At 51.2% G+C, this 10,352-nt stretch overlaps 2 protein-coding genes across 4 annotated transcripts in view; both read right to left on the reverse strand.

Annotated features, from left to right (window-relative positions):
- The window catches only part of IFT172 (intraflagellar transport 172), a gene marked incomplete at its 5' end in the record, with an annotated part of 34,111 nt that extends 30,416 nt beyond the window's left edge, over positions 1 to 3,695 (reverse strand). The window contains 4 exons of the mRNA XM_080813679.1: positions 53 to 92; positions 524 to 636; positions 861 to 1,004; positions 3,657 to 3,695. Of these exons, the coding sequence (XP_080669805.1) occupies positions 53 to 92; positions 524 to 636; positions 861 to 1,004; positions 3,657 to 3,695 (336 nt within the window). The remainder of the gene's footprint in view (positions 1 to 52; positions 93 to 523; positions 637 to 860; positions 1,005 to 3,656) is intronic.
- Positions 3,696 to 5,653: 1,958 nt separating this feature from the next.
- LOC308349526 (fibronectin type III domain-containing protein 4) lies at positions 5,654 to 8,983 on the reverse strand. 3 transcript variants are annotated; one of them, XM_080814250.1, is made up of 7 exons: positions 8,569 to 8,983; positions 8,218 to 8,362; positions 8,022 to 8,137; positions 7,588 to 7,792; positions 6,866 to 6,955; positions 6,440 to 6,564; positions 5,654 to 6,266 (listed from the first exon to the last, which is right to left on the reverse strand). In XM_080814250.1, the coding sequence occupies exons 2-7, from the start codon at positions 8,336 to 8,338 to the stop codon at positions 6,231 to 6,233; spliced, it is 693 nt and encodes a 230-aa protein (XP_080670376.1). In that variant the 5' UTR covers positions 8,339 to 8,362; positions 8,569 to 8,983; the 3' UTR covers positions 5,654 to 6,230. The 3 variants fall into 3 exon arrangements, with proteins under 3 accessions (XP_080670376.1, XP_080670377.1, XP_080670378.1); XM_080814251.1 differs by having other exon boundaries at positions 8,218 to 8,380; positions 8,569 to 8,973; XM_080814252.1 differs by lacking the exon at positions 8,569 to 8,983 and having other exon boundaries at positions 8,218 to 8,321.
- Positions 8,984 to 10,352: the final 1,369 nt, after the last annotated feature.

Genomic DNA, 10,352 nt, shown 5'->3' on the forward strand with positions numbered 1-10,352 from the left:
ACTGATATATGTTTGCTCATCCCAATCTCCCAGGGACAGGTCTGAACTTTACCGTCTGGATGAATTTGTTACAGATGACTTTCTTGTCACCCCTGCCAAATAAAAGGAGGGAAAACATATTAAAAACACTTCCATAAATAAAGTGCCACACGTGTTGCTGGGGGAAGGGAAGAAAGACCAGATACGTTCCCTGCTCGCCCTAATGTTTCCTACCGTTGCATAGGAGCCTTGAAAGGAGGCATAAAATGGAGCCCGAGCAGTTTTAGAACAGGAACAAAGATGCTGTGTCACCAAGGGCTCCCATCACAGGTCCTCATGCTGACCTTAGGCTGATTCCACCAGGGATGGGATCTCACAACACGAGGCAGGCACAGATAGGGAAGCAGCAACAGACTCGGGAAGGCCTTTGCTCTCCACGTCCCAGCCTGGACCATTATCTTCTCTACTCCCCTTTCCCCGATGAGACATTTCTTTCTTTCCCTTCTTTCCCAGGTCACCCCCACCTCCCAGGCTCTATCCTCACCAATCTTCGCCAATCTTGTACACGTAGATGATGTTGTCGGTCTGTCCTATGGCAATTTTAGTGGAATCAGGAGAAAAAGCCATGCCCTTCACCATATAGCTCTTCCTGCCGTACTAAGAGTTCAAAAAGGAAAAGAAAAAAAAAGTCATGAGTACACATGGTAGAGAAAAGAGAAGGAAAGGTGTTTGTGTGACTGTACTGAGCGTGAGGGGTTTATCCTGAGAAAAGATGGGGCAGGCCATTTCCTGTGCAGATGGCTGGGGAAGTTAGTTAGGAAGTTTTCCAGATTCCGAAGACCCTATGAACAGGTTAAGGACACACAGAGTACTCTCTTCACCTTCATGTCAGCTGGTTTCGTGGAGAATTTATCTCTCCGCTCCCCATGTTCATCGTATAGCAACACCACTCGGTCCACTGTGCAGACGGCAAACTTGGCATTGTTCTGGGACCAAGCCATGCAGGTCACCTTTGCAGCTCCATCCTGCAGAGGCAGAGGGGGCAAAAATAAGCCCAGCTGTTCATCTAGACTGACAAAAGCATTTCTAGTTCCTTTAGCTCTAGTGTGACTTTGGTCAATTCTCCACATCACAGTCCTTAAAACAAAAGATGCATCCTGGTCTCCAAGGTATAAAACCCTGGCCCAGGAGAACAAGGTGCTTTAGAAACCCATAATGCAAATACACTTCGAGGTGCCACGCAAAATCAAGTGTACCAATGTGCCCCTGCAATGGCCTTGCTCCTTCATAGCTCAACTGAAATAAATTCAATTGGTCTGATAAGCTTCTTTTTTTTTTTAATAGGTTCTGGTCTTCAGCCACTCATTCAATATATACATTTTTTTCATTCAATATTATTTTTTAAAGGTTTTATTTATTTATTTGACAGAGAGACAGAGAGAGAGGGAACACAAGCAGGGGGAGCGGGAGAGGGAGAAGCAGGCTTCCCAGTGAGCAGGGAGCCCAATGTGGGGCTCAATCCCACAACCCTGTATCATGCCACCCAGGCACTTCTCATTCAATATTTTTGAATACCTTATGGAGAAAGGCATGTAGCCAGGGGCTGAGAGGAAGACAAAGAGCAAAATACGGTCCCTGCCCCCAGGCTAATAACATGGTGCAAAACAGGAAAAATCCCATTAGAGAGGCATGTACAAAGCACGATGTACTTTGGAGAAGCCTGAAATCGTTTTATGTTTAAATGACCAACTTTAAGCTTTGAGGAATTGGATGTATTTAAATGGGGAAGTTATCTGAAGTAGAAGGAATGATAGGAGCAAAGGCAAATCTCATTAAGAGACAGTAATTTAATTTAGCTGAAACTATCTTGCAAATAGAACAGACGAAGTAAGGCAGGAAGAACAGTGAGGCCAGCGCAAAAAAACTTTGAAATTTGGCCAAGGAGTTTGGGCTTATTTGGTAGGAAAAAGACAGTGAAAGTTCTGGAATGGGGACTAAAACAATCAGAGTTGAGATTTAGGATGAAAATGCCACCAGCTTAGTTTTTTTTTTTTTTTTTTTTAATTTCCCTTCCAAACTACACACTGCTCAGAAGTCCAATTTTGAAATGATCATCTCCCAGTCGATTATTCTCTTCCACATCTGTCCACCACCTGGTCCTCAATGGTTCTGCACTAAGGACTTCCCTCCTTGAAATAAAACATTTAGCTTCTGCTCCAATTGTGTGATTAATTACTTGGGCTCCAGAGCTCTGGTTTGAAACGTTGTTACTTTTCACTCCTAACCCACCTACCTCCAAAGTCCCAGGTTTAAAAGGCCTTTTTTTTTTTCTCCCCTCCATCACAGTCCTCAGAGTCAGAAAATAGCCACACCACCACCTTTACCCCCCTCCATCGCTTCATTAAATTAGGTTCCAAGGGCTGAGGGTTCCTCATTTTCCTTGCTCATCATCTTCCTTCATCATTTTGCCAATTCTGGTCGTTTGCCCTACCCTGCATCATGACATCTTATTTTGAAAGACTGAAGGGGATTTTCACTTCCAAGTATTCCATGAGGGTAAAGGAATTTTTAAATTACAATGTCGGGGGCAGTTTCCTGAGCAATGAGCACTTCTCTCTTTTGTTCTAATTTCCCTCTATTCTGCTCATACCAAATTTGCTGTGAAGCCTTCCTCATTCCTCACAGCACTGTCCTGAGGATTAAATGGGGGCAGGGAGTAGACGAATAAAAACTAACCTTTAACAAGATCTTACCATAGACTAGGCATTTTCATAAATGCTCAATATGCATTGTCCTTTTACTTCATAACGCTGAGACAGATATGATTACGCATATTTTACAGATGGGGAAACTGAGGTTCAGAAAAGTTAAGTCATTTGCTCCAATTTACATACACAGTTCATAATGGGGTGGAACCAAGATTTAAATCCACGTATGCCTGACTCCACAAACCACAGTCCTAACTCCTTAAATTATGCCGTCTTGCTACATATGAAACATTCACTTATGGCAGATACTATCATTAGCTTTGTATGAGTCTATCCTTTGAATTTTGAATGTTCTCTCTCGTCTACCAGTTTCTACAGGACTTTTCAGTTCGCTAAGGCTTTTGCGCACGTGACTTTTCCGTAACTCTTCCTCCAACCCCCCTCAGGTTGCTATTACTGTTCCTCCCATTTTCCAAATGAAGTAGTTGGGTGGGCGCTCAGAGACTGTGTCCCGAGGGCTTCAAGTCAGCGGGATTGGACCATTTATTTCAAGTGGAGCTGCCACCAGGACTTGAATGCTGGTCTCCTAGCTCCAAAACCCAGCCTTTCTTTAGCATGGCTCCTCTCCCGGTGCCCAGCCTTTTCCGAATCTGAGATCTTCATCATCAGAACGAACGTGAGGTCTTCCGCACTCCGTCTTTGGGGCTTTTACCTAAAGCGCTTGTTTATCTGGGCGCAGACTTAGGTTCGCTGTTTACATGGGCGCCCAGCACGGGGTCTCGTGCACAACTGATATCAAATGAAACGGAATGAAAGCTACCGACGTTAGCGGTCTGTCTTTACTGCACACTACCGACCGAGCAGCGATTCCGCATACAGTAGGCGCTCAACATCGTGAGATGTCAGTTCCCCCACTTCTCTGGGAACGTTAAGGCCGGCGAGGGAGGGAACAGGCACGCAACTCCTCACCTGAGGGCTCAGTAGGGTCCTCAGGTGCTTCAACTGCATGACGAACACCTGCCTCTCTGATGCCACCAGTCAGCGACAACTCCCGTCGTTACCTGGACAACCCCCACGCAGCCGCAGCGACTGCCGCTGACGCAGAGGCGACTAGAGCGCGACACACTTCGCAAGGTCACCACGTAGCTCGCCGTGAAGCAAAGAGAACGTACGCAGGCGCAGTGAGGTCTAGGGCGGGACCCCGAGAGGACTCGAATCCTCTCTTCAACCAATCCTGTCGTTGCTTGCAAACTCAAGCTCAAGCCACGCCCACAAGCCCTCCGCAAACTCGAGGTCCTACGTAATGGCGGTCTTTCTCGCGCTGGGATTGTGAGTAAAGTGCGGCTGAACACTTCTTTTAATCCTTACAACCCTGGACGAAGGCAGGGCGGTTGCTTTCATACGTTTTGCAGCGGCCCGGATTGAACCCAAATAGGCTATATGATTTGCACGGGGTATCACAAGGCTAATAATGATAGCTAACTGAATACTCAGTATGCGTCTGCCAGGTACTGTGCAAAAGGTTGTCGACGCATTATCTCATTTAATCTCAAAGACACCTTTTGAAGGGGATGGCATTATTAGTTCCATTTCACATGCCAGGAGACTCAGGATTAGAGGGGTCACTTAACAAACTAACAGTAAATGATGTAACTGGGATTCAACCCAGAGCTGATGCATTTAAACAGCCTTTATCTTCTGAACTTCTGGCTCCCTATATCTATGCCATGCTCCTATACCCCGTGCCACTTCCCATCCCAAGAGATGAGGTGTCCAGAGTCCGAGATGTGAGTGTTTCCGCTCCAGTGGCCAGTGAGAGGTACTACTTCAGAACTGGGTAGCAGTGGATCAAAGACTGCTGCCCAGATCTGGATGCTTTTGTGGTTCAAGGCAGAGGGCAAATGAGAACTTGGCTTATCTGACAGGGTGAAGTTAAGTCTTGTGATACCTGGGGTTGGAGCTTGGTGAAATAGAAAGGATAATGTCTTCTTGATCTGTTTGGATTCGGGTCCCTTTCAGAATTACTGGTCTAAATTCTTGTAACATGCCAGAGAGACTGAGATGCAGAAAAGGAGCGTTCATACATCTCTGGAAAGATCCGAAGTTGAGAAGACCTATAATTCTCCAGGGAGTATAGCATATGATGTCCAGATTCTGGGTTCTGCAGCCTTTCCCCCACAGTGGTTGCAAACGTCAACAGGTATTTCTCTCACTGGCACCATCCCCCCACCCTTGGAATTTAGGCAACAGTAGAGGAAAACCTCTATTTTCACAGGAAGGAAGTAGCCCCAGAGCCCAAAGTATAAGTCTTTTGACAGGGGCGTTCCAACCCCTCAGTTTTATTTCCATAATCCTCCTCTGGATATAGTGGCAGAGAGTGGCTATAAACTCATTTACACTTCACAGTTCTTATTGACTTTGACCGAATCAGCAGAGACAGAGGCAGACAGAAACAAAAGGAAAAGTGAGGGCGGGGAAGACTATAAGTAGAGGAGTGCACAGGAGAGGAGCACGTGGCACTGAAGGATCCATTAGTGGAGCTGCTCTTTCATTTGTCCCCAAACACCGTTCAGTCCTTTTATGGAAATTAACTCAAGGTTGATGGAGGAGTCAGAGGAATAAATGGTGAAAAGCTTGGGTGTCAATGTGGGCAGTGAACTTAAAAAGGTTACCGGCCCCTCTCATGTGGTATAACCTTCGTTTCCACGGGTGCAGGAGAATTTATATCCCCCCCTTCTCTTCCTTCTCCCCCCTTCTCACTGAACAAAAGGAACTAGGGCTCTAGTTTTCTACACCCATTTCTGTCCTCTCCCCACCCATCCCAGGCTACAGAATCAAAACAAACACCTTAGAACAATGAGAGTGCTCCTGTCGAGTTGGTGGTGGTGTGAGAGGCCCTTGTGGTCGGGGGAGAGACAGTGGGGAAGTGTGTTCAGCATACTGTACAGTATCCCATACAGTCATCTCCAGTTTGTCCAAGAACGTTTATTGGAAAAATGTCCAACGGGTAGGTCACCAGCAGCTGGGGGGGCTACCAGGTGAGAGGGGGAGCACCTGAGGCTCCGTGGAAGACATTGGAGTAGTGCAGTGTGGCATCTGCCTCCAGACCCAGACAATTCCTTTGAGTTGCTGGGGGAGGGGGAGTACCCAAAGAAACACCCCTCTCTGAGACCCAGAGGCAAGATGTGGGGGCAGCTGGGGATGCCGAGAGTCCTGATGCAGGTGTGATGGGGGCCCCATCTGGGACCTAGTGGGATACAGTTGAACAAGTGTCTCTCCCCTGGACCTGGGGGATGGAAGGACATATCCCATCTGATAGCCATTCCCCAGGTCCAGGGGCACAGACCCTAAGAGACCTACCTTCTGGCCCTGCTCACAGTGGAAAGAGGATGGGTACCCGGCCTGAGATTGTGGGAGTGTCATTACCCTCTAGGAGATTATGGGATCCTTCAGTCTTGGGCAGATCACCAACTGAGGCTCTCCCTGACCCTACCCCCATCCCCAGGTTGTTAGTGCATCTGGTTTTGAGTTCGGTTTCTTCACTCATACATCAATGGTGTTGATGGATGGTGACTTTTTCTGTTAAAAAAAAAAAAATGGCTTGAGTCTCATGTCAGGAAGGTAAGAGCCTCCTCCATCCCAAATATCCATTTCCCCTCTCTTCCTGCCCCTCTTTGGCCTTCTCCCTTTCCCTGACTGCTTCTAGAAGCAAAATCACCCTTCCCTCCCTCACCGGCCCCACATCACATCACCTGTCTCGTCCCCACTGGCCTTCCCTGAGGACTCTGTTCCGGCCCCTTCCCCTTCTCCTTGGGGTTGTTGTTGGAGTCGTTGTCCTTGATGATATCATACTGACGGCAGAAGAGCCCAATTACAGCTGAAACACAACAATACAATCTGCACCTTGATCTTGACCTCCCCACTCACAGCCTTGAAGGGCAGTGAGATATCCACACGGTTTCTAGAAAATCTGAGAAGAAAACCCTCGAATTTCTGGTGCTCATCTTCGAGCACCACCCTCTTAGCCTTCCTCTCCTCAAACTTCTGCTCACCCCAACTAAGCATCTCCCCGCTGCATTTCCCTCCCTGCCTTTTCTCCCGACAGCCTTCACCACCTCCCACCTTCACTGAGCCCCCACTCCCCCAGTCCTTGGTCCCCCGTGCAGCTGCTCACTCACCGGCCCACATGAGCAACACCACCACAATGATCACCACTTCCCCTGTCTGCAGTGGTCGCTCTCCCTCCAGACCCTCCACTGTGATGTCACCTGAGAAGAAAGATGGACTCCAGGTTACGGGGAGCGGCCACAGAGCTCTTCTATGCAGACCCGTAAGGATGGAGAGTCTGGGGCCAGGGTTGCCCCTGAGAGCCCCTCTCTAGGAAGCTGTTGGTGGACAGGTAGTTAGAGACCAAAACAGCAGACCGTTGCGGGCAAGTATTCACGCAGACTGCGGTGGCTGGGAACAGAGGGTGGGGAAAAGGAAGCTTAAAAGCCCTTCTCCCGGGGCACCTGGGTGGCTCAGTGGGTTAAAGCCTCTGCCTCTAGCTCAGGTCATGATTCCAGGGTCCTGGGATCGGGCCCCGCATAGGGCTCTCTGCTCAGCAGGGAGCCTGCTTCCTCCTCTCTGCCTACTTGTGATTTGTCTGTCAAATAAATAAATACAATCTTTAAAAAAAAAAAAAGCCCTTCTCCCAAACGTTTCATTATCAGCCTGTTTATACCCAGTCCCCTGCCAACCTTTTTCCTTCGTTTCTTGGCAGTATGATGAATTAAGTCATCCTTTTATTCATCTAAGCTAGACTGGCTTGTTTGGGGGGAAGTAAACAAAAGGCTAAAGGGCAGGTAAAAAGCCAGAGAATCCAAAGCTTTCGGGAGTGGAGGATAGCTGAGCCTCTCACCTGGGCTTGAGCTGTTGGAGGGTAGCCGGTCGGAACCCTTGAGAGTTCGGAAGTGCACCCGAGGCCCTGGGGGGCTCTCTCCCCGAAGGCCGATGCTCCTGACCTGCACCGTGTAGTCGCTGTCTTCAGCCAGTCCCCAGAGGGCACAGGCCCGCGTGGTGGTGTTCACCTCCCGGATCACACGCTGCCCAGGGCCATTCTGTCGCTGCGGGGAGATGATGGGACAGGAGGGCGGTCTCACACCAGTCCCAGGATTCAAACATCCAAGCACTCCACGGAGTAGGATGACAAGGGCAGCTTGAGCCAGGGGACACCAGCTCCCAGATTCCCCCACCACGGGGAGGGGAGCTTTGGTCCCCGGTGGGGGTAACGGAAGGAGGGCTCAGAGTTCCAAGGACACAGGCTGAGGGAGCAGAAGGGTGATTCGTTCATACTTGCTGGGAAATGGAGTAGCCAATGACGATGTTGCCTTCTGGGACGTCCCAGGACACAGTGGCCGAGTTGGCTCTGAGGTGAGTGACTGTCACATTCACAGGAGAGGGAGGCCGGTCTGTTGGGTGCCAGAGTGAATAGGTTAACAGGTCCCGTCTGCGGACTAGCTCTGCTTGACCCCACTACCCCTTTACTAACCTGCTCGCACAAAGCCCAGGTCACAACTGACCAGCAGGAGGACCGTAGGGCTTAAATATGGGGAGAGGGGCATCAGCGAAGCCATGGTCCCCACCGAGTCTGCTGGGAGGCACTGGGGCATCCGCTTGACATCCAGGCGGGGCTCCTGGAGGTGGCAGGAGTTCTTGGCGGGGGGAGGTGGGGGGAGGTGGGGGGAGGTCCAGGACTGCCCAGAACGCACGGGTGGCAGCAGCTCTCCCGGGCTCCCCACCGCCCACAGCAGCACCGGATCCCCCCGTTCTCCTCACGCCTTCCCCGCCCCCGCATCACCCGGGCATCCCCAGTGCGCCGCGCTGCGCGGCCCACACCCACCTCCGCCGGTCCTCGCGGTCGGTCAGGCCTCGGGGGGCTGCTCGGTGCCCAGAGGGCGGCCCATCGCCCGGCTGCGTGGCGCTGCCCCTACCCCATCCCGGCGCGGGCCCGGCGCGGCGGGCAGCGCGGGACCGATCTCCGGGCAGAGGGCAGGCGGAGGCGTAGCGGGAGCGGGCCGCGGGGCTGCGGGGGCCCCCAGAGCTCGGACGGGCCGCGTAGTCTGTCCCTGAGCGGGGGGCGGTGCCGGCGCGGCCTGGCCGCTGGCCGGAGTCCCGGTGCGGGAGGCAGTGCGGCTGCTCCGCCGGCCCCTGCAGCGGGATGTGACCGTCCCGGCTAGCTAGCCGCCGCCTTCTGCAGAGCTGGCCGCGCTCGCTCCGCCGCAGCCCGACCGGGACGTGCCGCCCCGCCCCGCCCCGCCGGGGTTCTCGCCGCCGTCATCCCCCTCACCCCCCCTCCTTCGACCCCGTTCTCCCGGGGCCCCTCCCACGACCCTCCCATTGGCGGCCTCCCGGGTCCCCTTGCCTCTGATCCCGGCTCCGTTCGAGGAGTCCGCGGGGGCGTAGGGAGAGGCGCAGGTTCGAGGGTCTCGGGCACCTGGGAGGGCCCCTCCCTCCCCGGGTGGAATTAGCCACGTTGGGAGGAGGAATCCCACTTCCCCTGCGGGAGGGGACAGAGTGGCGAGATAATTGTTCTAAAATCTCCTACTTGTAGACTGCGTCAGCTTTTAAATCTCTTCCCCATTCAGAATCTGATACTGATTCTCTTCGCTCTCATTCATTCTTTAATTTATTAAACAAATATTTATTGAGCGTCAGCTAGGTGTCTGCGCATGGGAAGAGCTGGAGGACAGCGGTTAAGACAGCAGGCTGGGTTTATAGGGGCGGAAGTCTAAAGAGTAGTAACCTATGGTTTTTAGCTCTTCTTCCTGCCTGGCGTGGAGAAATTGGTCGTCTAAGTGTCAGGTTTCCTAAAATCAGCGTCCAGAACCTCAGAGGGCTGTTGGCAGCATCCAGTGAGATAATGTTGGGCAATGTCTTTATAAATCGTATGACACTGTGTGAGTGAGGGATTATCATTAATTTGCACCAGTCTGTTAGTTAACTTCATTCGTTTAACAAACAGAAATCCTTAAACTATTTCATGAGATCTGGAGTAACAACCTGGGTGTGAGTCCCCTTTCTGTCAACTGTGTGATCTTCAGCAATGGACCTAACTTCTCTGAGCCTCTGCTTTACCATCTGCAAAACGAGGGTGTCAGTATGGTCTCCTTAGTGTGAATGTACCCAGTGAGATACTGTATGTGAAAAGTGCATTGTTCAGTGTAAATAAATGTTGGCTCATGTTGTATTTAGGGCAGATACTTTGGTTTCTAATTTTCATTGCAGCATTTCTATTTCTGTGGCACTTTTTTCCTGCAATATTCAGTTCAGCGTGTGTCCCCCTGGGGCTCCAAAGCTTCTGTTACCTTCCTTCTGAGATGAAAGAGTGAAGTGGAGCAAGAGGGGCCCGGAGGACTGTGTGTTCTGGACACGTGATCAAGCCATGGCTCAGGTCCTGTGACCTCTGCTGTGCCTGAGGACCCTGATCTCTGGCCTCCTGTTGCATCCTGGTCCTGGAGCACTCTGCTCAGGGATTCTCCTTGTCCTGGGACTGGGTATTACCCTGCACTTCTGAGCTCCAGGCCCTCCAGAGAAGAGGTCATTGTGTCCAAAGGTTAAGAGTAATGAACCTCAGGTTTCCCCCTTCATGGGGGCAAAGCAGAGGCTGGGCAGTCTGCATGCATG

The sequence above is a fragment of the Martes martes genome (genome assembly GCF_963455335.1).
Source record: "Martes martes genome assembly, chromosome: 9".
NCBI lineage: Eukaryota > Metazoa > Chordata > Mammalia > Carnivora > Mustelidae > Martes > Martes martes.

What these genes read in the sequence shown, in the direction of transcription:
- LOC308349526 (XM_080814250.1), bottom strand. Translation starts at nt 8,338, where the DNA reads ATGCCCCAGTGCCTCCCAGCAGACTCGGTGGGGACCATGGCTTCGCTG. An exon ending in GCTACTCCATTTCCCAGCAA is followed by an intron (nt 7,793 to 8,021) that starts GTATGAACGAAT and finishes ATCTCCCCGCAG; the next exon opens with CGACAGAATGGCCCTGGGCA. An exon ending in GGTGTTGCTCATGTGGGCCG is followed by an intron (nt 6,565 to 6,865) that starts GTGAGTGAGCAG and finishes GTTGTGTTTCAG; the next exon opens with CTGTAATTGGGCTCTTCTGC.